Source organism: Myotis nattereri (assembly GCF_964212035.1).
Source record: "Myotis nattereri genome assembly, chromosome: 5".
NCBI classification, from domain to species: domain Eukaryota; kingdom Metazoa; phylum Chordata; class Mammalia; order Chiroptera; family Vespertilionidae; genus Myotis; species Myotis nattereri.
Genome location: NC_138080.1, coordinates 5682206 through 5708417, shown reverse-complemented (window position 1 = coordinate 5708417; position 26212 = coordinate 5682206). Strand labels below are relative to the sequence as shown.

General features: G+C 53.6%; 1 protein-coding gene across 1 annotated transcript in view; it reads right to left on the bottom strand.

Annotated features, from left to right (window-relative positions):
• Positions 1 to 465: 465 nt before the first annotated feature.
• The window catches only part of TBC1D9B (TBC1 domain family member 9B), a 48662-nt gene continuing 22915 nt past the window's right edge, over positions 466 to 26212 (bottom strand). Inside the window, exons 8-22 of the mRNA XM_081092365.1 lie at positions 15086 to 15247; positions 14644 to 14794; positions 13968 to 14182; positions 12139 to 12256; positions 11023 to 11308; positions 9555 to 9684; positions 9339 to 9437; positions 8558 to 8626; positions 6900 to 7140; positions 6580 to 6645; positions 5490 to 5561; positions 5241 to 5291; positions 3680 to 3742; positions 3019 to 3125; positions 466 to 1887 (exon numbers count right to left, since the gene is read on the bottom strand). Of these exons, the coding sequence (XP_080948491.1) occupies positions 1201 to 1887; positions 3019 to 3125; positions 3680 to 3742; positions 5241 to 5291; positions 5490 to 5561; positions 6580 to 6645; positions 6900 to 7140; positions 8558 to 8626; positions 9339 to 9437; positions 9555 to 9684; positions 11023 to 11308; positions 12139 to 12256; positions 13968 to 14182; positions 14644 to 14794; positions 15086 to 15247 (2517 nt within the window). The 3' untranslated portion in view covers positions 466 to 1200. The remainder of the gene's footprint in view (positions 1888 to 3018; positions 3126 to 3679; positions 3743 to 5240; positions 5292 to 5489; positions 5562 to 6579; positions 6646 to 6899; positions 7141 to 8557; positions 8627 to 9338; positions 9438 to 9554; positions 9685 to 11022; positions 11309 to 12138; positions 12257 to 13967; positions 14183 to 14643; positions 14795 to 15085; positions 15248 to 26212) is intronic.

The following is a 26212-nucleotide window of genomic DNA, read 5'->3' as shown; positions in this document are numbered from 1 at the left end:
CCTGGGATCGCATCGCGGGCCACTTCCTGGGCGTGGGCTCGGGACCTGTGCCCCATGAGGACCCGCGCTGCCAAGACTTTCAATATTAGATTTTTCAAAAGCAAGAGCTCCCGTGTGTGTGCGTGTGTGTGTGCGTGCGTGCGTGCGTGCATGTGTAACACTGGACACTGATGATCCGCTCCTGATGCGAAGCAAGAGGGTGCTTGCGGCTCAGCCTGTGGCCCCGCAGCCTGCTCCCGGCACCCAAGCCCAGGCTGCTCACACTTGTGGAGCGCAGAGCTGGGGGCTCCCTGTCACAGGCCACCAGCAGCCCTGCTCAGCTCAGCTTCCATCAGCACCTTCTGTGCCCCATCTCCCTGGGGCCTTGGCACCCACCCTGTAGGGACTGTCTGGCAGCCCGAGGCGGAGAAGCCAGGAGCCCCAAGCAGTGGGCAAGGGCCACATTCAGGCTCACGTACAGCATGGTTGTTTTTAAAAAATATGTTTTTATTGATTTTAGAGAGAGGAAGGGAGAGGGAGAGAAACGTGGACAAGACAGAGAAACATCCACCGGCTGCCTCCTGCACGCCCCCTACTGGGGACCAAGTCCACAACCTGGGCAGGTTCCCTGACAGGAAACTGAACCTGCGACCTCTGGGTGCATGGGACACGCTCAGCCACTGAGCACACCGGCCAGGGCCACAGTGTGGTTTTCTGTTCTTTCAGGGACGTATTAAGGCATTAAACACAGTGTGGCTGTTAGCTAACTGAAAAGAATACAAGGAAAGACATCAGGACCTGAGGAATGTGTTAAGGTTAATGGTGAGGATGACGAGCTGAAGGAACATTTAGAATACGCCTGCCTGGCACCCAGCGTCCCTCAGGGGCTCCCGGAGAGCGGCCACTGGTGCCCAACAGGCAGGTGCTCCGAACAGGAACGCTCTGAGCAGGCGGCTGCAGGGGAGCCTGTGGGGGGCTCGGCGTGGCCTGGTGGTGGTGCAGGTGGGCATGCCCTGGGCAGGCAGAGGCACACAGGAGGCTCTGGCATCTGCGGGCCCCAGGGCCCAGGGTTGGAAGAAGGGCAGGAGCCTCTGCCTGGGCCCCACTGCGCTGTTCAGCCTCCTTTCCCTCTACAGGTCACTGCTTCTGGGAGAAGGGAGGGTGTGATTAGGGAGAGACCAGACCCGGAGGGAAGCGGGGGTCGGCCCCACGTGCGAGTGTTCAGCTGGAAACCCCAGAATGCTCATGGTCACTGGAGGAGCTGAACTGTCTCTCCACTTTCCTTTGGTCCTTGATCTTGAGTCCAATGTCCATCCTCTTCTCAAAGAAGTTCACCAGCACAGACTCAGTCAGGATGGAGGCCAGGATCTGCTCGAAGGAGATGCTCCAGTCGGTGTCGACGGAGCCCCCGTTGCGGCTGGGGGCCAAGGGGCTGCGGGCCTCCCCGCCCACCAGCACCGTGTCGTCGGCCAGGTCCTCACACTGCAGGGAGCCCGTGCTGACCACCGAGTAGGAGGACATGGACATGTCGTCTTTGGTTTCATCATCAGACAGACGCTGGGAGGGGGAGCCCAGGCCCTCGCCACCGCCCCCGTCGCCCACCACCTGGCTCTCCTGCGGTGCTTTCCCAAATTGGGTGTCTCCACCAGCTCTGGCCTGGGGGTCGCCCACAGCTGGTGGCTGGAGCTCCTGGGCAGGGTCCTGCGGGGGGTCGGGGGCTGGGGGCTGGTCCTCCCCGGGGGCCCCGTCCCGGGCCTTCCTGCCGGGCTGCGCCGAGAACCGCTTCCCCACCTCCCCGATGCGCAGCAGCAGGCTGGCCACTGTGGCGATGGCGTGGTACAAGGCCTGCTCCCTGGAGTCTTCACTGAACATGTTGTAAAGCGTCTTGCACAGCTCAATGAACTGCTCCTTTTAAAGGGAAAAACAGAACAAGGGCAGGGAGCTGGTGGAAGACAGGTCAGGCTGCCAGTGCTGGCCACCCACCTGCGTGGGGTGTGGTCTTGTTGGCACATCCACGCCCGCACCTTGTGGTGCCAGGTCAGACTGAACCATGAGGGTCGGAGAGGGAAGCGTGGCCTCAGAGGGCTCTCTCTCCCAGCTGCCCTTCAGGCACAGAGAACGACCTGGACTCTCTCTGTCTGCGTCCTCTGTCAGCAGAGATGGGCCTTTTTCTATCGTGAGTCTCTGGACCCAGTGACTACACAGATTTCCTCGCTGTGCTTTGGAGCCACCTTCAGCTTTTTATATCTTTAATCAGAGCGACTTCAACTCCTGACAAAGCTCTTTAGAGGGTGGTGACCAGGCAAGTGTGGCCGGTCAATGAGGGAAGGAGGTCCGGTTCCAGGTCCTGAGATCACACACGATGCCTCCTGCCCGCGGTGAGGTGCCCGACAGCAGGGGCCCCTTTGGGCAGAGCAGGGCCACCCTCAGGCTGGTCCAGCAGGTGTGGCTCAGTGGCTGAGTGTCACGGTTTGATTCCTGGTCAGGGCACATGCCCGGGTTGCAGGCTGGATCCCCAGTGTGGGGTGTGCAGGAGGCAGCCGATAGATGTTTCTCTTTCATTAATGTTTCTATCTCTCTCCCTCCCTCTCCTTCCCTCTCAGAAATCAATACAAATATATTTAAAAATAACTGCCTTTGGTTACATGTCTGTGGTCTGGCCTTGAGAATTCACTGAGACGCCAGGCTCCAAACCTAGAGACCAGCAAATCAACCGGGAGCCTGCGTGTGCAGCGCGCGTGTGGGCCCATCAGCAGGAGCGCCGTGACACGTCTCCTTGAAGGGGGTGTGCCAAGCCTCTGCCCCTCAGAGGCCCACCTTCCCCAGTGCTTTTCTGGTTCGTGGGTCCTGAGTGACTGTGAGCAAGCTGACCCCACGACACGAACCAACAGGTCCTGACACACCTGGCCTCCTGTCTTTCTGGACTCATCTCTGCCATCTGACCAGCGGGATCCAGAGGCAGAGAGAAGCCCTCTGGGTGCGGTGGGAGGACCAGCGAGGCCACTCACACAGTGTCTACTGCAGGCTCGGGGGGCCTACCTGGTTCATCTTGGGAAAGTCCTTAATGGTCTCCTTCTGAACCTCCTTCTCCTTGGCCCACATCTGAAGGTAGTGCCGGTAATCGGGGGGGCTGGTCCCCTTCTCCTCTGCGAGTTGGGAGAAAAAATTAAACTCCTCTATCAAATGACAGAGGGCGGGGGCTGGTAGCGGGGAATGAGTGAGGTGGGGTGTGGTCTGGCATGGAGTTACCTGGCCCTTTTACAAACACCATGGCATTTGGGGACGTGGTGAAAGAACACTCCAGAACACTCAGGGGAGGGGTCTCCCCTGGGCTACGCTAAAGTAGGTTTGACCTAAACTGATAAAGATGAGCCAACCCGCCTTCCCCAAGCCCCAAGATGGTGATGGGACCACGGGAGGCTGGAATGAGGACGCATGAGAAGGGTCCTGGCAGAAAGCAGGCACCCGGGAGGAGGTGGCGGCAGCGGGGGTGGGGAGGGGAGGTGTTCACAGCTATTAGAAGATCCAGGCCTGGGGCTGACAGGAGCAGGGCCTCCCTCACATCCCCCCTTTCCACAGGGAGAGCCTTGGACTCAGGCGGGGCTTGCCATGTCCCCGGTGGGGGCCTTCCCGAAGTGACAGGGCACCGCACCCCGCGGGCCCTGCCTCCACGGCAGCAGCGGAGATGGCCTGTATATACCTCCTCCTTTTCCTTGGACGTCCTCACTTCCAGCTCCCTCGCCCTCTTCCTGCCGCAGGGCTTCTGGACACCGAAAAAAGAACACAGAACATTCTCCCGTTACGACTCCACGCTGAGGTCCGTGAGCGGCTAGTCCGTGGTCTCCTGCAGAAGCCAACACGCCCCGGTGGCAGGGCTGCTCTGCTCTCTGCATGGCCGCCCGCCTGTCAGCAGGAGGCGCTGCTCCTCTCCACTTGGCTACATGAAACCCAGAGCCACCAGCTCGCACTTCCTGTCTTTCAAAGGAATGTAAATCGCTCCATTCAGTGTTTAAGTGAATGATGGTGCACATTACGGAGAAAAACGCCAAGAACTAAGTTCTGTAATCTCTGCTGGAAAAGGTCAAACCAAAGGGGCCTAATCAGCAGTCTGACCTTCCACACCAGCCGGGGATGAAGTTTTAAATACCGCTCGGCCCTGTATCTCTTCTTCTTTTTTAAATCCTCTCCTGAGGATATTTTTTCCATTAATTTTTAGAGAGAGTGGAAGGAAGGGAGTGACGGGGGAGAGTGAGACATCAATATGAGAGACACATCGATTGGTTGCCTCCTGCACCCTCTCCACCTGGGCCTGGGGATTAAACCGGCGTGGCTCAGTGGCTGAGTGTTGACCTATGAACCAGGAGGTCACAGTTTGATTCCCAGTCAGGGCACATGCCCAGGTTTGGGCTCCATCCCCATTGTGGGGCGTGCAGGAGGCAGCAGATCAACGATTCATCATTGATGTTTCCATCTCTCTCTTCCCCCTCCATTCCTCTCTGAAATCAATAAAAATATATTTAAAACAACCCAAACCCTACAACCCAGGTATGTGCACGTGCCCTTAACTAGCAATAGAAACCACGACCCTTTGGTGCGAGGCTGATGTTCTAACCACTGAACACACAGATCCGGCCTGCCCTGGGCATCTTGCTACGTGCTGTTTGTAATTTCTGTTGGGTGTATTATCCTTGGTGTGTAATGTTCCCCTCATCCCCCCGAGAAGTCACAGGGCAGAGTGTTGGTCCCTTTGGGTAAGTACATTATACAGCACCAGCTCGACTGCTAAGGCCCAGGCCCAGAATGCCCCACCATCTGGATCTGATGCGCCCAAGGGCTTAAGTGCAGCACAGGGGTTTAAACAAACATTCACCCCTAACAGGAAGGTGCGTGGGACACGGAAAACATTTCTCAAGGAAGCACCCACCACCCTCCTCTCTGCCATGCACCCTGCTCGTGCTTTGCCTGGTCGCAATGACAGCGTCTGTGCTTGTTCCTCCGGATGAGACAACGGGACACTTTTTGCACACGGCTGTGGAGCTGACGCTCTGGTGCCTGCACAAGCCTCCCGTGCTGCGTGCCTTCACTGACCACCCATGACAAGCCCTTGGCTATGGGTCCTCCTCAGGACTTAGCCACTCAGGAGCGTCCCTGGGACCAAAAGCTTGCAGGCCTCCTGACCGTGCAGGGAACTGTGAGGACGACAGAGCCCAAGGCCTGGAGGAAGCCCAGGGCAGAGGGTGCCGCTGCCCCCAGGGACTGACCTTGAGCCTCCCAGGGCAGGTAAAGATCCAGATCTGAGGCCAGAGGAGATGCTGGAAAGGAGAGGGGGGAGTGAAGGGCACAGGGAGGGAGGGCGAGGCCAGAGTCCAGGAAGGCAGAGATAAGAGAAATGAGTGAGAACACCCCAGGGATCTGCCCAGAGAGAGGCAGTGCCCTGGTTCACGAGCACCCCAACAAGGCAGGTTCCCCACCCCTCAGGGCTGCAGGCCACCTGTCCCAGCAGCGCTCACCTTCCGAGGAGCTGTCCTCAGTGAAGTAGTGGGCTGCTTCCAGGGCTGACTCGGCCTCCTCGGGGCTCAGGGCTGTGCTCAGAGCGAAAGGAGGGCGAGGGCAGGGAGAAACAATGTGACTCTCGGGAGGCCGTCCTGAGTCCTGGATAAGGTGTGCCCCCCACTGGCGTGCCCCCACTCCCTGCCCGCCATAGAGCCCGTGGTCATCATGAAGCCGGGTTCTGGTTATGGCTACTTTCTTGACTTTGACGTTGTTTTTGAAATGTAATAGTTGTCGCAGGTAGAAGTCTAGCCAGTGCAGCTGGAGGCCAGGGAGCGGCCAGCCTCCCTCCCTGTGCTGTGGCCCAGAGGCCCTCTGATGTTTGTGCTCCTGCCAGCGTATGTGCAGGGACCACCTGCGCACAGTGACTCGCTCTTCTCTCTCCCTGCATCCTGGACACCGGTCCACATGGGGACTTTCTCTGAAAGTGGTCCCCGAGGGACCCACACGGTTCAGTGGGGCGTATTCTCCCTGTTGTGGGAGGGAGTGCAGTGCGGGCTGCGCAGTGTGTGGCACTGGGGAGGTGGCAGGGCCTGGCCCAGTGGGAGAGAGCGCCAGCCTCCCTCAGCAGAATCATTGGTGGCCAATACAACTTCCCTGGAGGCCACTGTGGCTTGTGGTCTTACAGGGAAAACCAGCCACAGGCGAGGGCAGTGAGAGCAGGGCTTCCCGCTCTGGCTGCACAGATCCGGCTTAAAAACTACCCTCTGGGGTGGGTGTGGCCCCAGCATTTAGCAAATCCCTCCCAGGCAGTGCTGACACTGTGGCCAGCAGCAGCAGCAGGAGGGCGGCACCACCCAGAGCAGGGCCTGGGGCCAGGACTTCCACCTGCCCAGCCCCAGCCCCTCAGGGACCCTCCCTGGAGAGCTCTCCTCGAAGCCACTCTAGCTAACTCTCAGACGAAGATGGGGGTGCGCCTCAGCACTGGCTCATGGGGAGGGGGAGCCCCCACTCCACTTGCCCCACCCCCCCCAGAGGACTGTGCTTGGATGCTGCAGGGCAGCTCTGGACAGTGAGGGGCCTTCCCCGGGGAGTGGGAGGGAGGCTCACCGGGGGGCAAGTGCAGCTTGTAGAGGACCTTGAGCTTCTCCGTCAGGTCCCCGTGGTACATGCCGCCTGTGGAGGGAAGAGGCTCACTGGCAAGAGGGCTCTTACCCCCACGCATGCCCTCTCCTCCTCCCCGTCTCCTGGGCCCTCCTCACAACTGCCGCCCTTGGGGAGGGTCCTGGAGTGGGCCCAGGCCTCCTGCTGTCCCGAGCTCCCCGCTTCTCTGGGGCCCAGACCCAGCCGTGGGCAGCACTGGGCTGAGGGACGGAGGAACCCCATTGGGCGCCCACGTCTCCAGTGGAAAACGGCCCTGAGCCACTCACTCATCCCTGTCACGAATTCCTTGAAGTTGATCAGTGAGTCCTTGTTTCGGTCCAGGAGCCGGAACATGCGCCCCGCCAGCACGGGCGTGTGGGCGCCACAGGCCCAGGGCGTCAGGCTGGCAAAGAGTTCCTGGAACTGGCTGGCGTCGATGCGGTACTGCTCCAGGTAGGGCAGGCTGGGGTCCCGACGCACAGCGGTGGGCCTGCTGCTCCCCCAGTACTGACTCGCCAGGTGCTTGGCCTGCAGGGGCACAGCCTGGTGAGACGGGGCCCACGTGCCCACCCTCCTCCTCCAGCCACGGCTGCGGAGGCCCGAGTGTGAGCGCCGAGCTGCACAGCCTCCCAGGACCTCAAGCTGGAGCCCCAGCCCTTGTTCACAGGTGTGGGTGCTGGGACCGGTCACGGTGGCCATGGTGGGCAAGGGGCAGCGCTGGCTCGACTGTTCTGACCCTAAGGCCACAGCACAGCGGCCACCTCAGGGGCTGAACCAGAGGAGACGGGGCCGAAGGGAAATGACCGGAACCGACCAGTGTGGCCTTCAGCACCCTTTCCCCTTCGCCTGCTAACAGCACCTGGAAGGCCCCTCTGTCCCAGCCTCACGCAATGGGGCAGGAGATGGCCCTTCTGACCCAGCGACACTCTCCTGCAGTCACGGCACCGAGCCTTTCGCTAAAACCACTGGAAAGAAACATCTCCTTCCACGGGGGCTACTGAGGACAGGGCGACCGGCGCCGATGACAGCCTGCCTCTCCGCAGGGAGAGCTCCCAGGCACGCGGGCTGGGAGCCTGACTGACAGCGGGTGAGCCGGACGCGGGCTGGGAGCCTGACAGACAGCGGGTGAGCCGGACGCGGGCTGGGAGCCTGACAGCGGGTGAGCCGGACGCGGGCTGGGAGCCTGACAGCGGGTGAGCCGGACACGGGCTGGGAGCCTGACAGACAGCGGGTGAGCCGGACGCGGGCTGGGAGCCTGACTGACAGCGGGTGAGCCGGACGCGGGCTGGGAGCCTGACTGACAGCGGGTGAGCCGGACGCGGGCTGGGAGCCTGACTGACAGCGGGTGAGCCGGACGCGGGCTGGGAGCCTGACAGACAGCGGGTGAGCCGGACGCGGGCTGGGAGCCTGACTGACAGCGGGTGAGCCGGACGCGGGCTGGGAGCCTGACAGACAGCGGGTGAGCCGGACGCGGGCTGGGAGCCTGACTGACAGCGGGTGAGCCGGACGCGGGCTGGGAGCCTGACTGACAGCGGGTGAGCCGGACGCGGGCTGGGAGCCTGACAGACAGCGGGTGAGCCGGACGCGGGCTGGGAGCCTGACAGACAGCGGGTGAGCCGGGCGCGGGCTGGGAGCCTGACAGACAGCGGGTGAGCCGGACGCGGGCTGGGAGCCTGACAGCGGGTGAGCCGGACACGGGCTGGGAGCCTGACAGACAGCGGGTGAGCCGGGCGCTGCCATGCGTGAAGCTGTGCACGCTCAGGCTCTCGTCACACAGGCCAGGCGTTCCCTCTCCTGGGTGAGCCGGCGAGCGGGTTTTCTAACACTAAGATCATGTCCTGCCTAAACTCCAAGGACTTCCTCCCACCACATGCAGTCTGGCCGCTGCATGAGGATGCATCGGGGACAGGATGGGGCCGGTGCTGCCCTGGCTCTTGGCTGTCACCTTAAACACCATGTAAAGGTCCTCCAGCTCTTCCACTGAGAAACCAATGTCCCCAGGTATAGCCCGGACCTGGGAGGAGAGAGAGAAACGAGTGAGTGACAGCTTCTCAAGTTCCCGCCGTGGTGAAGGCCAGGCGCTCTTTGAGAGAATCGCCGCGCGGATGACGAAGGAGGAGAACCCGTCTTGGTGCTGCCCGCTGGTCAAGCACAGGAGGCAGTCCATTCAGGAAGGAGGGTGTGGTCCATGGCTTCCCTCCACACCACCTGCCGCTCGGTTCACACTCCCTCCCGGTGGGGACGGGGAGCTCCCTGTCCGGAATGCCGGGTCAAGGACACGGGTGAGGGGCAGGCATCGCGTGGCTGCTGTCTGGGTCCCTGGGAAGACCCTGACACTGGCTCTTTGGAAATCGTTCTAGAACTTCTCATGAAACCCTCCCTCCAGAGATGAGGGGAACAAAGGCTAGAGCAGGCCTCCAGTGGGCTGGGGGGGTGGAGGGTGCCTGAGTGTCACTGCCCAGAGGCAGGGCACTGCCAGGCGAGGGCTCAGCACAGAGTCAGGTCGCGTTTGGCCTGCGGACACTGCGTGTCAGATACGTTTCCCAGTGACCAACCCACGAGCAGGACACAGTGACTGGCACAGGCGCCCTGATGCCAGTCCCACCGAGGCAGCACTAGGGAACTGCACCTGCCCCACCCTGAGGGGAGCCCTGAAGGCAGCACAGCAGGAGCACCCAATGGGGTACCACCCCACCTTTGCCCCCGGCAACCTGGGGCCATCATACCACACTCCTCTTGGCCGTATCCTCCAAAGACTGGATCACTTTCAGCCTCTGCTTAAACCTCATCTGTTCAATGTCGTCGGCCCTCAGGCTGCTGAATTTCTGTGGGCCAAGGGTGACTCAGTGAGGTGAGGTGAAACCACAGAGCAGAGGGCCACCCGCACCCCAGGGACCAAACGAACGGCCTGGCCAAACATCCCCGGGACCTGGGATGCTGACCTCATAGGACACTTTAAGGAGGTCAAAGATGTCCACCTCTTCAGGAGGGTCATCTCCACTGGTCAGCAGGGCGTGGAGGTGTGGGATGGGCGGAGAAACACTCTGCTTATTGACCACATTATCCAGGTATCTGGAGGGATTAAAGGACAGAAGTCTGGACCGCTAACAGGCGACAGTGATGTGGAGGGACTTAATTTGCATAGTCTCCCAATGAATGAAGGAGCCTGCCGAGGGCTGGGCATCCTGCAGGGCGGTGAGAGATGAGCCCTGCACATCAGTTATCCCCCGGGAGGTAGTGGAGAGAAGGCCTTGCTCCCTCAAGGCCTGAGGCAGCCAGACTGTCCTCTGGGGTCCCCTGGGCAGGACCCTGGATAAGCCAGATCCTCACATACTGGGAGACGCTTTGTCCATTGGAAGGATGTGCTCCCCACCTTTGTCGAGCCCTCGGGGACTTGGGGACTCCCTGGCCAGGAAGAATCAGGGACCAAAGGAATGCCCCGGGAGAAAGGCGCAAGGGGCCCCGCTGTGGGGGGGCGTAGGTACCTGCTTCCCCAGGGACAGCCTTAGGACAGGGCTTGACCTTGGCCGCCCAGGATCTCACGCCCTCCCAGGCTTGCTGGGCTGGGCTGACACTCAGGTGGGAGAGGGTGGCTGATCTACACCACAGGTTCCCGCCCAAGGCCTGATGTTTCTGGTGTGAGAAGGGCATGAGAACCGTCTCAGGCTCTGGCCACTGGCTGAACCTCCCACAGCACCTGGGTTGGCTCAGCAGTTGAGGGGCAGTGTCCCAGGCTGTCCTGGGCAGCTGGCATTCCAGGTGGGCCAAACACGTGCACACGGGCAGCAGGACTATACAGAGCTCAGGGTCTCGGCTGGAATGAGGCCAGGAGGGGCCTGGATGTAAGTGGTCTGAAGGCCAGGCTGGGGGACTCAGCTCCTTTGTACAGAGAACCACCAGTGGTATAGGGAGCCCCCATGTCCAGGGGAGAGATGGTGATATTCTGATCAGCAAGATCCCTGTGGGATGCTGGTGGGTGAGAGGGGCGCAGGGAGAACCATAATGAAGCAGGCTCGGGGCTCATGGCAGGAGTGTCATGGGCCTGGAGGGAGGGGCTGGATCCTCCAGAGTGTCTGTGAGGACTGGAGAGGAGGAGATGCCAGGACCACTTTCCAGCAATCAGGGCAGGCCTGCGTGAGCCCTCGGGCTGGGGGTGCGAGGAGTGACGCTGCTGGGCCCTGCTCCTCCCTGCCCAATGGCCCTCCCGCCCAACATGCTTGAGCTGACCCGTTTCATCTTCTCCAGGTGGTGACCACTACCCTCTGCCATCTAGCTCCCACTGAGAGGAGGCCCCAGCCCCCCCCTGGAGTGCCCCTGACTCTGCCCTGGCTGGGCTCCTGCTGACCAAGGAGTGCCCAGGGCCGAGGAAGGGCGGGCTCTCCAGCAGGAGAAGGGAGGCCACTCAGTCACCTGCCCAGGATGGTCATGGCCTCGCCCTCGTCGCTGCAGTCCAGCAGCTTCTTCACGTTGGCATCCAGGATGGCCAAGGCCAGCTGCAGGACCACCTTGATGCCCTCGTAGAAGAAGCAGTCGACAATGACCACAGCGCTCTCGAAGGGCATGACGCTGAGGAAGAGGGTGAGGAACCAGGAGAGCGAGATGCTGGCGATTACCCCGAGGTCTTGCATCTTCTCAGAGAGCTGGGGCAGGAAGTCTCTCGTGAGCTCTTCGAAGATTCCTTGGTCCACCAGGGCCCCTAGTGAGAGCACGCAGAAGTGGACGGTGGCCGGCGTGGAATCCAGGGCCTAAGGGGCAGGAAGCCCAGGGGTCCCTGGCCAGCTCCGCCTATTCAGCTGCAAAGTGGAGAGCCACATGCAGGCAGGCCCTGGTTGTCTCACCAGATTTCCTGTGGACGCCCCAGGAGTGGCTGGCAGGAGGAGATGTTATACATTTGGTGGTTTAAAATAATTATTTCTTCCATTATACTGGGGATTTTTTTCTGGGACAGTAACAGTGATCTTGGTGGCTTCTGTGTGTACCTGCCTTGAAGCTGATGAACAGATATGATTCTAAAGGACCCCGAGAGTAGAGACCCCTGAAACGAATCTTGAAAGAGCATACTTTTGTACATCACAGAACACACTGGCAAGTGCACTTCCACTGCTAACACAGAACCCCTGCTGAGGCCGTGAGAGCTGGGCTGGGTAAGAGGTGCACGGTGTACTGTACACTCTAGTTGTGAGGCTGGAAATTGTCCACAATAAAAAAGCTTAAGAAGAGTTAGATGTTTCGGAATTTAGGCACCAGTTGACTTTGACCCACCACCAGTATGTAAGTATGTAACCAGTATGTAAGGCCTGCTCTTCCTGCAGCCATCCCAGGGGTCCACAGGCAGTCTGCCTGGACGGCCAGGGCTGCCTGCATGGCTCTCCACTTGGCAGCGTCGCGGTTTGTCCAGCGGGGACAGGGGCTGTCTTCAGCCTGCAGCATGGCTGAGGCCTCCGAGGGCTCCCGTGTAGGACATGCCGGGCAGGGAGCCAGCCCAGGGAGGCCCCACCCTGGAGCCACCAGCCGGCAGGCACTCACCCACCACCCTGGTGTTGTAGTAGTCGGGCAGCATTCGCTCGCAGAGGGCCACCAGCAGCCAGAAGGCCTCCTCCTCGCTGCCATAGAGCAGGAGCACAGAGGTGACGATGTTCATGGCCTGTGGGCACAGAGATGGTGAAGGAGGCTCCGGAGCTGGACACCAAGGAAAACTGTCAATTCCCCCAAAGGGTTTGGCACTACAATCAAGTTTGGCGACAACAAACCATCCCACTGGGCTATGTATAATTTGTCAAAAAGTAATTTGCAGGAAATCAACTTGACAAAAACAGTCAGCCACGTCCCTCAAATTGGGCAGCAGGCACTTGGAAAACTGAGAAGGCAGACATGAGCGCGTGGCACTTCTTGAGTGGCATCCGGTGTCGGAGGTGTGTGAGCACAGGCGGACGTGTAAGTGAGCTGTGTGCGAGGCTCTATGGCTACAGGGAGACTATGGCAAGACTGGGACCCGCACAGCACTTCAGTGGTGACATCTTAGCTTAAAAATTAAAGCTCGCATACCGGCTTCCCGTGCACTGGTGAGATTCGTGCAGAACACTGGCCCTACAGAAAGTGATTTGGGGGGAGTTGGTCTGTTTTTCTGAAGCCCAGGAGCAAGCTATGGGAAACAGGAAGCCATCTGACCTGACCAGAAAAACGCCCGCTAGATTTACAATCAAACCTGCCAGAAATGCAAATCAAAGCTTCAGTGAGATGACACCTCACCCCATGAGGATGGCTGTTACCAAAAACACAGACAATAACAAAGGTTGGTGAGGATGAGGAGAAACTGGAAGCCTTGTGCATTGCTGGTGGGAATGTAAATGGTGTAACTTCTGTGGAAAATGCTATGGCAATCCTAAAACATTTAAATATAGAATCATTATATGACTGGCACTTCCACTTCTGGGTATATAAACAACATAACTGGAAGCAGGGACTGGAACAGATACTGTGTACTCCGTTCATAGCAGCATATTCACAACAGCCAAAGATGAAGGAAGCCAAGTGTCCATCCTTAGATGACTGGATTAACAAAGTGTGTTCTCTACACACAATGAAATATTACTCAGCCTTAAAAAGGCAGGAAACGCTAACACAAGCTACGACATGAATGAACCTCGAGGATACTATGCTAATGAAATAAGCCAGCCACAAAAGGACAAATACTCTCTGAGTCCACTTATCTGAGGTTCCTCGAGGAGTCAGGTTCACAGAGACAGAAAGAACAGTGGTTGCCAGGGGTAGCTAGGGGAATTGCTGAAAGCGTTCTGGCAATGGATGGTAGTGAAGGCTGCACAGATATACTTAATGCCATAGGGCAGTGATGGCGACCCTATGACACGTGTGTCACCTCTGACTCATTTTTTTGGTTGATTTTTCTTTGTTGAATGGCATTTAAATACATAAAATAAATATAAAAAATATGTCTTTGTTTTACTATGGTTGCAAATATCAAAAAATTTCTATATGTGACATGGCACCAGAGTTAAGTTAGGGTTTTTCAAAATGCTGACACGCCGAGCTCAAAAGGTTCGCCATCACTGGCATGGAGTGTACACTTAAGAATGAATGGTGAAGGCGTTAAGTTTTATTATGTGTTTTTATCACACACACAAAATAATCAAATGACTCCAGGACCTATACCAGAAGCACATAGAAGGTAACAATATATAGCATGGGGATGAGATGAGCAATTGTTTTTAATTACACCTTGGAACGGCACCCTTGAAGTTATGATGTGAGGCCATCACTCAGGCCCAGGGCCATGGGGACCTGCTCCCATGAGCCTCTGGTGGGTGATGCTCTCTGGTCCCTGATAAGCCCCTTACCTGGCAGTAGCCGATGGTAGGGTTTCGGAAAGCATAGGCAGTCAGCACCCGCCGAAGCGCGGCGATCCCGAGCTCGTTCTGGAAGGCAGGGTGCTCGGGCATGGAGCGGTGGAGGTCTCGCTCAATCTCCTCCGTGGCCAGGCTGTACCTCCCTGTGGACTTCTCCACCAGCTCCGAGTAGTAGCCAGGGTGAGTCACCATCTCATTCCAGGCCCCTGTGGAGACACGGCTGGCGCTGTCTCCTCCCCTCCTGGGGCTTCAGGGCAGTGACAGGCAGTTTGGAGACGACAATGGGCCACAGAGAAGTGGAACTTTGGGGTCAGTCGTGTGGTGGGAGGCAAAGGTTCCCTCATGACTGCTCCTTGGGGGCACCCCACCCAAGTTCCAATGGCTGATACCCCTCCTCCTGAAACTGTCCAAGTGGCCAAGGGTGTGCATGTGGTCAGAGTCTGTCCCAGGGAAAGGAGGCCAGGGGGGCTACTCGAGTCCCACTGCAGGTGGAGAGGTGTCAGCCGGCGACAGCGCCCTGCCCCGCCGTCTGCTCTCCGGGACTCCGCTCCTGGTGTGGGCCCGAACCAGGCCCCTCACAGTGGAGTCCCATTTCCACCCTGTGAAGGTTAGGCAGCTCCTGCCTGGCTAGCTCAGGAGCCAGCTGGGGGTTGGCAGGGCAGCTCACCAGAGAAGAGGAGCCAGAGCTCCCCACGGAGGCCCTCGGGAATGCCCTTCAGCACCAGGTCCCGGGTCTTGGCCGTGCGGTACATGCACACACCGCGCCCGTATTCAGAGAAGTGGATGTTCCATAACTCCTCCTTCATCTTCTCCTTGGCCTGGGGGAAAGGCAATGAGGAGCTACGTGTGACCCAGGTTGCTCTCCCACCTTCCTTCTCCATCTGGCACACTGACCGCCACCTCAGGTTTCCAAGGGCTCACAGTACATGCCCCCAGCTCAGGCTGCACTGAGCACAGCACCAACCTCAGGCAGCAGGCACACGGGCCTCCCTGCAGAGGCCTGGGGTCCATAGGGACGACACTGCCTGTGATGGGCACAGAATCACAGGCTGGCCCTGCCCCCCCACACGTGGGCCTGGCATGGCAATGGAGCCCCACTCTGGGCTTACCCCTTTGGCCCCCAGGTCCTCCACTGGCACGTTTCTCCGGAAGAGCTTGAGCAGGCCCTGGGAAGCAGTGGGCGCCTCCTGCGCGACGGAGCTCTGGCAGCCACCACAGGGTGAGCCGGGGCTGGCGGGCTGCTCTGGTGCCTCCTGAGGAGCTGGAGGAGACTGGAAAGTACAACACAGAGGGCGACACTGAGCCTGCAGGCCTCCCAGGTGCACGCAGTCACTGCCCGAAGCGGGCAGCACGGGGTGGGCACACCTGGTCTGGACCAGCAGGAGCCTACGCTTCGGCCTGGTCCCACCGCCTCGCTGAACTCCTCCTTCACCAGGCCCGCCCACGCCGGCTGGCTTCTCACTGGAGGGTTCTGGGCCCATCCTGTGCGGCCTGCTCAGTGAGGTCAGGGCCAGGAGAGGAGAAACTCTGAGGAGCCAGCTCGTGTACCCCAGGGACCTGCCTGCAGTGCTGAGTTCCCAGGGACACTATCCTTATTCCAGCCTCTGGGCTGCAGACCCAGCGGGCCCCAGAGATGGCTGATGGTGGCATCTGCCATGACTGTTCCCGGGCCCCTGGCCACAGGCATCAGCTCAGGTTGGGACTGCCAGGAAAGAGCACTGGGGACCCCATGGAGCACGCGCACCGAGCCCTGCAGGAACGTGGCGCAGAGCCCGGCCCCAGCGCAGGCCCAAGCCTGACAGCCTTTTCAGAGCGACGGGTCCCTCCTGCAGGTGCCTCCTGCAGGGTGAGTGAGGGAAGGCGGCCTTCCTCAGGCTGCCCGTCCACTGCACTCCCGGGGCTCTGGGGCAAAGATAAGGGCACAGACCTAGAACTGGATGTAAGGAAGGGGTCCTCGCCTGTGGATTATCTCTACTTCGGGCTACCTCCCCGCAGGGTCTAACCCAGGGGTGGGCAAACTTTTTGACTCGAGGGCCACAATGGTTCTTAAACTGGACTCAGAAGAAGGAGCTGTGGCCGTGTTTCTGACGTTGCCATGTTAACACTGCTGCTGGTGAAGGAGCGGAGGGGAGAGCAAGAGAACCCTCCGCTCTTTCGGCTCCGAGGGCCGGATAGAACAGCCAAACAGGCTGGATCCGGCCCATGGGCCGTAGTTTGCCCACGGCTGGTCTAACCTGTATTAGGGGAGGCCCCGCCCCAGTGCAGGAGCCTGGGAATCTGCTTTCCCATTGCACAGCTAGCCAACGGCAAGAGAAATGAACCCTGTGGGTTTTGGGAACCTACGGGGAATGCACATAGGGCTGGCAGAAGGGGGGCACCAGGAACACAGGTCTGCAAGGAAGCCCTGAACCTCAGGGTTCTTCCCTGGCTTTCTGGAACCGAGCCTCCGGCCCTCCATGCTCATAGAGCAAGTAGGTAAGTTCCTAGCCCTGACTCTTCCCCTCCTGCCAAGGAGGAGGTCTCCTCAGGGAAGCACTGGCATCCTAGCCCCTTTAGGCACGGTCTGGGTGATGCCCGACACCTGCCTTTGCCCCTTGCTCTCCAGACTATATCTGCCTGTGGGCACCTGACTTCCAGGAAAGCTTGCCACTGTGGGCAATGGCCTGTGCAGGGAGCTTGTCCTCTGGCCCAGGGGTCAGGTGGTCGAGAGCCACTGCCCTCTCTGGTTCTCCCCTCAGCTCCTGCCCAGAGTGCCCACCGACAGAAACAGTGCTGCTCGTGGGTGGACACTGGTCACTGGCTCCCTGGAATCCACTTCCACTTCTGCCAGCAGCAGTTTCCCGTCTTCACGTGGGCACATCTCTCTCCACTCTTGGCCCCACGCTTTGTGGGTTCTGCTGAGACCTGGGGTGATGACCCCACACTAATTAATTAGCATTTCGACTCATAGCCTCAGGGAACTTGGGGTACTGTGTCCCCCAGTGGCCACCAGGACGTGCAGTGGTGACTCTACAGGGAACATGAGGATGAGCCAAGGAGGATGCAGGGGCTTCTGCCATTCTGCTATCACCCAGCCTGGGGATGGCACTGCTGGCAGGAAACCACGTTCAGTGGACAGAAGCCACCTTTGATGACAGGTGGCCACTGCATGGCCTTCTCGGCTTCGTGGGCCAGTGGCTCCCTCTGCCAGCTCCAGTCTGGGCTGGGCTTCTGCCCTTGCGTCCTCCCATCACCTCTGATCCCACCAGCCACCGCACCACACTCCCCCTTTTCTATGTCCCCTGCTTGTGGACTCTCCACTTAAACCCATCAAACTCTACTCTTTCAATATGCACAGCATAGTGTAAGTCCATGGTACCACAGTAGAGCAGTTTTTAATAAAAACTTTAAAAAGGAGAAAAAGATAAGCCTGCTAGTTCATATCCACAGCCCACCCTTCTGCCCTAGCTGGTGTTCTGAAATGGATTTGGGGGCCACTAAATACTTTTTCATGACAAACTGCTAGAATCCAGGGGAAGGACCTAGTCCAGACCGAGAGTGCCCTGGTGCAGAGCTTTGTTGGGTGTTTTTGCGATTCTCGATGGCGAACGCCACCCTAGCTTCTCCCTCTGCCCTCAGCTCGTTAGTGGATTCTGCATGCAGTTCTGTTTACTAGTCCTTATCTGTCAATGAGCCTGAGGAATCTGCTCCCAGTTTCATGGGCTGTTTCTCAGAGTCACTTGCTGAGGGTTCTGTTCAGTGAGGCATCACTTTTAGGGGGAGGGAGCTATTTTTTGGTTATTTCTGAACTCCAGGCCCTTAGGGCTTTTCCTCTCCCCTCCCTGGCCCCAGCGCAGCTGTGATGCTGTGTCTATGCAGAATAATGGCCCCCCCCCGCGGTGCTTGGACCCCACCACTGCAGTCAGGGGTGTGGCAATGCCTTTTCTCCTGGTTTTGTTGAAGATGCTGTCTGTGCACTTTTGCTTTTACTCTTTTTTTTTTTTAAATATATTTTATTGATTTTTTACAGAGAGGAAGGGGGAGAGATAGAGAGTTAGAAACATCGATGGGAGAGAAACATCGATCAGCTGCCTCCTGCACACCCGCTACTGGGGATGTGCCTGCAACCAAGGTACATGCCCTTGACTGGAATCGAACCTGGGACCCTTGCATCCGCAGGCTGACGCTCAATCCACTGAGCCAAACCAGTTAGGGCATTACTCTTTCTTTTAAAAAAAAAATTTTTTTTATTGATTTTTTTACAGAGGAAGGGGGAAGGATAGAGTTAGAAACATCAATGAGAGAGAAACATCGATCAGCTGCCTCCTGCACACCCCGCACTGGGGATGCGCCTGCAACCAAGGTAAATGCCCTTGACCAGAACCAAACCTGGGACCTTTCAGTCTGCAGGCCGATGCTCTATCCACTGAGCCAAACTGGTCAGGGTTGAACAACTCTTATCAAGGCCACCAGGACCTCTCTTTGCCATCTCCAGTGGTCAATTCTTAGTTCTCCTTATCCTTGACCTCAAACATCATACGTCCAAAACGGAATTCTTCCAAACCTGCTCTTCCTGCATCGTCCCCTGTCACTGAATGCGGTCTGTTCCCTGAGCTGCCCCGGGCAAAGCCAGTGTCATCTTTGGCCCCTTTCTGTCTCTTATACCCCACATCTGACCCATCAGTCCTCAGAACTGCCTTCAAAATATACCCTGTTATACGTTAACTCCAAACAATCCCAAAGGAAAATAAGAAAATAATTTCATTTACAATAGCACCAAAAAGAAAACAATATTTAGGAATACACTTAACCCTGGAGGTGAAAGGCATACACTGAAAAGTAAAAGACACTGCTGGGAGAAATGAAAGAAGACACAAAGTGGAAAGACATATGGTGTTTACAGACTGGGAAACATTAAGACTGTGAAGACAGCAGCACTGCCAAAGGGATCTACAGATTCAGTGCAACCGCTATAAAAACCAAATGACTTTTTTTCAGAAATAGAAAAATATTTTCTAAAATTCATATGGAAACTCAAGGGATCCCAAATAGCCAAAAACATCTCGGAAAAAGAATAAAGTTGGAGGTCTCAGACTTCCTGATTTAAAAATTTACTGTAAAGCTACAGCAGTTAAAACAGTATGGCACTGGCATAGAGACAGACATATAGACCAATAGAATAGAATTGAGAGTTCAAAAATGAACCATCACATTTACGGTCAAATGATTTCAACAAGGGTGCCAAGACCATTCAACGTGGAAGGAATAGTTTTTACAACAAATGGTGCTGAAAAACTTGGATATCACACACAAAATGATGAGGTTGGAGCCTTACCTCACATTATACACAAAGACTAACTCAAAATGGAGCAAACACCTAAATACAAGAGCTTAAATTATAAAACTTTTAAAATAAAACAGAGGAAAAGCTTCATGACATTTTGAAATGACAGTTATTTCTTGGAGGTGACATTAAAAGCACAAGTAATAAAAGAAAAATAGGTAAACTGAACTATATTAAAATTAAAAACTTATCTGCATCAAAGGACATAATTATCAGAATAAGAAGGCAACCTATAGAATGGGAGGACATATTTGAAAATCATATGTCGATAAGAGGCTGATATCTGCAATATATAAAGAAGTTCTAACCCTCAACAACAAAATCAACCCAATTAAAAAAATACCTGATGCCGGCCTGGCTCAGTGGTTGAGAGTTGACTTATGAACCTAGAGGTCATGGTTTGATTCCTGGTCAGGGCACATGCTTGGGTTGCAGGCTCGATCCCCAGTACAGCATGAGAGAATCATTGATGTTTCTCTCTCTCTCTTCTTTCCCTTCCTCTCTGAAATCCATAAAGATATTTTAAAAAAATAGGCAAAGGACCTGAATAGACATTTTTCTAAAGAGGATATACAAATGGCCAATAAGACATGAAAAGATGCTCAACATCACTAATCGTTGGGAAATGTAAATCAAAACCAATGAGATATCACATCACACCCATTAGAATGGTTATTGTAAACAAAACAAAAAACAAAACAAAAAAAACACCCAGAAAATAACAAGCATTGGCATGGATCAGGAGAAACTGGACCCTTTTACACTACTGGTAGGAATGTACATTGGTGCAACTATGTGGAAGACCATATGATAATGCCTCAAAATAGTAAACATTGAATTACTGTTTGATCCAGCAATCCTACTTTTGGGAAGTTCTCCAAAATAACTACATGTAGGGTCTTGAAGAGTAATGAGTAGAAATTTTTATATCCATGTTCATAGGATGATCATTCACAACAGCCAAAAGGTGTAAGCAACTCAAGTGTCCATCAAAAGATGAATGAATACATATCTTTTTTTTTTTTAATATATTTTATTGATTTTTTACAGAGAGGAAGGGAGAGAGATAGAGAGTTAGAAACATCGATGAGAGAGAAACATCGATCAGCTGCCTCCTGCACATCTCCTACTGGGGATATGCCCGCAACCCAGTCACATGCCCTTGACCGGAATCGAACCCGGGACCTTTCAGTCCGCAGGCCGACGCTCTATCCACTGAGCCAAACCGGTTTTGGCAATACATATCTTTTTTTAAAAATTAAATTTACTGCCTGGCTGGTGTGGCTCAGTGGTTGAATGTCAACCTATGAACCAAGAGGTTACAGTTCGATTCTGGTCAGGGTAGATGCCTGGGCTGTGGGTTCAATCCTCAGTAGGGGTCTGCAGGAGGCAGCTAATCAATGATTCTCTCATCATTGATGTTTCTATCTCTCTCTCCCTCTACCTTCTTCTCTGAAATCAATAAAAAAGATATATTAAAATCACATCAATATTACAACTAAAATACAGGACAACAATCATTCACAACCGCCTGAAAGCTGGCTGAATGGAAGGCCTACAACTAGAGAAATAAAGAAGAAAGCACATTGAGACTGGTAGGAGGGGCAGAGACGCAGAATGGGCTGGTCTGACACCCACATGTACCATTTTTTTAATCAGAGGGAGATTGTCTTTGTGGAAGCTGGCTGTGGAGACCAATGGGACCCAGCTCCACACCAGACCCCAGCCCAGGGTTCCAGAGCTGGGAAGAGAAGTCCCCACAACTATGGGCTGTAAAAACCAGTGGGGACTGTGGCTCAGTAACATGGAGGCTGCTGGAGACCCAGGTGTTCCTTTTAAAGGGCTGGTGCACGAACTTACTCAGACTCCCAGCACCAGGTGGCTTTGAGGGAACCCAGACACATACAGGGAGGAACTAGATTGTCTGGCATTGGGGCAGGAACTCGGGGGGGGGGGGGGCTTTCTCCCAGACAGGAGTCCTCACAGGGGTCACTGTTCCAGTGCTGGGACCTCCCCTGTCACAGGGCTGACTGGCAGCCATATCTGAGCCTCCATCAGCCTGGAGCACACTGTTTGCTCCACCCTGATGATTTCCTGAAATCCTGCCCCATCCAATTTGCAGCCCCAACCAAGGTGTTTGTAGCAGCTTTTCTAAATGAATGGTCAGTCCTGGCTCAGGCTTTGCTAAAATCTCTCAAACAAGCTGCAGCTGGTGACAGTGTGTCCCAAACCTATCAATAAAAGGCCCAAGATCTGGTACTACCACCAGCCTGCCTTGCTTCATAGCTGGGCCTCACCTGGGCACCTCCAACCCCAATACAAATAGCAAATAGCAGCCATCTGCAGATCTCTCTGTAGCTCCTGAAGGGTGGCCCCAGGTAGTGGTTGAGTTTGTACCTCTCTGGAGGCCCTAGAGTCAGTACACATGATAGGTAGCTTCAGACCATAGCAGATTACAACTCTTCACATCCACAAGTGACACACTCAAGAGGCAGACTCAGTGAGCACCAAAGCCCCACTGAAACAAGTCCTGCTCCATAGGGGTGTCTCCTGGACTATAGTCACAGCTGGTCCTCACAGTCAATTGGACTGGAGGTCAACTCCTCCCAGAGATGCCAATAGCAATCAAGGCTCAACTACAGGACTGTGCACACAGCCCAAACAGGGGTGGAGCTAGAGTGCCCAGCTCAGGTGACTGGGGAGGCTAAGCCACTGGACACCTACTAAACAAGGCCACTCTACCAATTCTAAGAGTCAAAGCAGTTCTACCTAATACATAGAAACAGACACAGGAAATCAGCCAAAATGCTGAGACAAAGAAACATGTCACAAACGAAAGAAATGGGAACAAGCAAACTACTGAATACAGAGTTCAACGCCATGGTTGTTATAAGGTTACTCAAGGGATTTAACGAGACTTTAAAGGATCTTAGTGAGAATGTCAAAGACATGGAAAAGGACCAGTCAGAAATTAAGCATATACTAACTGAAATAAAGAATAATTTTACAAGGATTCAATAGTAAAGTAGCAGATTCTGAGAATCAAATCAATGATTTGGAATATGAGGAAGTAAAAAAACCACCCAATCAGAAGAGCAAAAAGAATCTAAAAAATGAAGACAGTGTAAGGAACCTCTGCGACAACTTCAAGCATACCAACATTTGCATTATGGGGTTGCCAGAAGGAGGAGAGAGAGGCAAGATATTGAAAATCTACTTGAAGAAATAATGACAGAAAACTTCCCCTACCTGGTGAAAGAAATAGACTTACAAGTCCAGGAAGCACAGGGAATCCCAAACAAGAGGAACCCAAAGAGGCCCACACCAAGACACATCATAATTAAAATGCCAAGAGTTAAAGACAAAGAGAGAATCTTAAAAGCAACAAGAGAAAAGCAATTAGTTACCTACAAGGGAGCACCCATATGACTGCCTGCTGATTTCTCAACAGAAACTTTGCAGGCCAGAAGGGAGTGGGGAGAAATATTCAAAGTGATGAATAGCAAGGACCTGCAACCAAGATTACTCTACCCAGCAAAGCTCTCATTTAGAATTGAGGGTCAGATAAAGAGCTTCACAGACAAGAAAAAGCTAAAGGAGTTCATCACCACCAACCTAGTATTACATAAAATGTTGAAGGGTATTCTTTAAGAAGAGGAAGAAGAAAAGAAGATGATGATGAAGAAGAAGAGATTAAAAATATGAACAATAAAATGGCACTAAATACATATCTATCAAAATTGAATCTAAAAATCAAAATAAACAAACCAGAAATCTAATGAACAAAATAAACTGGTGAATAAAATAGAATCAGAGGCATGGGAGCATGGAACAGACTGACGAAACTCAGAGGAAAGGGTGATGAGGGGCAGAGCGTGGGAAGGGATTAACCAAAGATCTTACCTATGGACACAGACAGTAGCGTGGTGAAGGCCGGGAATTGGGTGGGAACCGGGAAGGGGGGCAGTGGGGGGAAAAAAGGAGGACATCTGTAATACTCTCAACATAAAGGCTTATTTTTTTTTTTTAAAAAAAAGCGTAAATGGTTTGCAGTTCTCCTCCCCAACCAGAGGGTAAATAGCTTAAATCACCCTACTCAGGGAGACAGATAACAAAAATTCCATTAGTGCCATCTGCCAAACACACTAAAAAAAAAAAAAATTATATCACTGGGGTGACATTGGTTATATAGGTTTCAGGTACACAACTCTACTGTACTGTGTTTACCACCCCGAGTTAAGTCTCCTTCCATCACCATTTATCCCCCCCTTTACCCTCGTCTACTCCCCCCACCCCCTTCCCTCTGGCAGTCACCATGCTGTTGTCTGTGTTTATGAGTCCTTTGTTTTCTGTGCTCAATCCCTTCACCCTTTTCACCTTTTACCCCTGACAGATGTTAGTCTGTTATCTGTATCCATGAGTTTGTTTCCACTTTGTTTATTTTGTTCATTAGATTCCACATATAAGTGAAATCATGTGGTACTTGGCTTATTTCATTTAGCATAATACTCTCCAGGTCCATCCATGCTGTCGCAAAAGGTAAGATTTCCTTCTTTTTTTTTATAGCCACTCATCTACTGATGGGCACTTGGGCTGTTTCCAAATTTTGGTTATTGTAAATAACACTACAATGAACATAGGGGTGCATATATTCTTTCAAATTAGTGTTTTAGGTTTCTTCGAATAAATACCCAGAAGTGGAATTGTTGAATCATATGGTAGTTCTATTTTTACTTTTTTGAGGAACGTCCATAATTCTCCACAGTGGCTGCACCAATCTACATTCCCACCAACAGTGCACAAGGGTTCCCCTTTTTCTTTGTAAAAAAAGTGTTTTTATTGATTTTAGAGAGAGAGGAAGGGAGAAGGCGAGAGAGACAAGAACATCTATGAGAGAGAAACATCAACATCCATTGGCTGCTGCCTGCACACCCTCCAATGGGGACTAAGCCCACAATCAAATCAGTGACTTGGTACATGGGTCGACATTCAACCACTGGGTCACACTGGTTGGGCCCCCTTTTTCCATATCCTCACCCACACTCGTTGTTTGCTGATTTATTGATGATAGCCATTCTGACAGGTGTGAGGTGATATCTCATTTGGTTTTAATTTGCATTTCTCTGATGACTAGTGACGCCATAAGGTTTCACTTATATGTGGAATCTAAAAAACAAAATAAATGAACAACCAAAACAGAAACAAAGTCATAAATAGAGGAAATTGATGGGTTGCCAGGTGGAAGAGGAATGGGGGAGCTGGATCAAAATGGTGAAGGGATAAAGAAATAAAAATTGGGCCTGGCCGGTGTGACTCAGTGGTTGAGTGTTGACCTATGGACCAGGAGGTCTCCGTTCGATTCCCGGTCAGGGCACATGCTCGGGTTGTGGGCTCAATCCCCAGTAGGGGGCATGCAGGAGGCAACCGATCAATGATTCTCTCTCATCATTGATTTTCTCTCTCTCCTTCTCCCTTCTTCTCTGAAATAAATAAAATATATTTTTTTAAAAAGGGGAAAAAAATTGGGTCCTGGCTAGGTAGTTCAGTTGGTTAGAGTGTTGTCCAATATGCCAAGGTTGCAGGTTCGATCCCAGATCAGAGGACATATAGGAATCAATGAATGCATGAATAAGTGGAACAACAAATCAATGTCTCTCTCACTCTCTCTCTCTCTCTCTCTCTCGAATCAATAAAAAAAAAAAAAAACTTTAAAAAACTGGTATTGCTCTGGTTGGTTTGGCTCATTGGATAGAGTGTCAGTTGACCTGTGGACTGAAGGGTCCCGGGTTCGATTCCAGTCAAGGGCACATGCTCGGGTTCTGGGCTTGATCCCCAGTGAGGGGCGTGCAGGAGGCAGCCGATCAATGATTCTCTCTCATTACTGATGTTTCTCTCTCTTTCTCTCCCTCTCCCTTCCTCTCTAAAATCAATAAAAAAATATTAAAAAAATTGGTATTTACAAAGCAGTCATGTGGATGTAAAGTACAGCATAGGGAATATAGTCAGTAATATTATAATAACTATGTATTGTGCCAGGTGGGTACCAGACTTATCAGGGGGATCACTTTGTAAATTATACAAATGCCTAACCACTAGGCTGTATACTTGAAACTAATATAAAATAATATTGAATGTCAACTGTAATTGAAAATAAAAATTAACTTTAAAAAATGGATAAAAAACTGAATGGATAAACAAAATGACATATACATACATATATACATATATATGCATATATAATGGAATGTTATGCTAGGTGAAATAAACCAATCACAAAAGAATAAATACCGTATGATTCCCTTTATATGAGGTACACAGAATAATCAAGTTCACAGAGAGAGAAAGAATAATGTCGTTACCGGGGCCTGGGGTAATGAGGAGTGTTAAATGAGAATGGGTACAGAGATTCAGTTTTTCTTTCTTTCCTTCTTCCCTCCCTCCCTCCCTTCCTTCCTCCTTTCTTTCTTTCTTTTTTATTTTAATTTTTTTTGTTAATCTTTGCCTGAGGATATTTCTCCATTGATTTTTAGGGAGAATGGAAGAGTGAGGAAAAGACAGAGCGAAACATCGATGTGAGAGAAACACATTGATTGGTCGCCTCCAGCACGAGTCCTGACCAGGGCCTGGGTCGGGGAGGAGCCTGCAACCAAGGTACGTGCCCCTGACTGGAATTGAACCCTGGACCCTTTGGTCCGCAAGCCGATGCTTTATCCACTGAGCCAAACCAGCCAGGGCAGATTCAGTTTTTCAAAATGAAAAATGTTCTGTGGGTGGATGTTGGCGATGGTTGCACATTAGTGTGAATATACTTCATGCCACTGAAATGTACAATTTAAAATGGTTAAGGTAGCCCAGCCCGTGTTGCTCAGTGGTTGAGTGTCAACCTGTAAACCAGGAGGTTTGATCCCCAGTC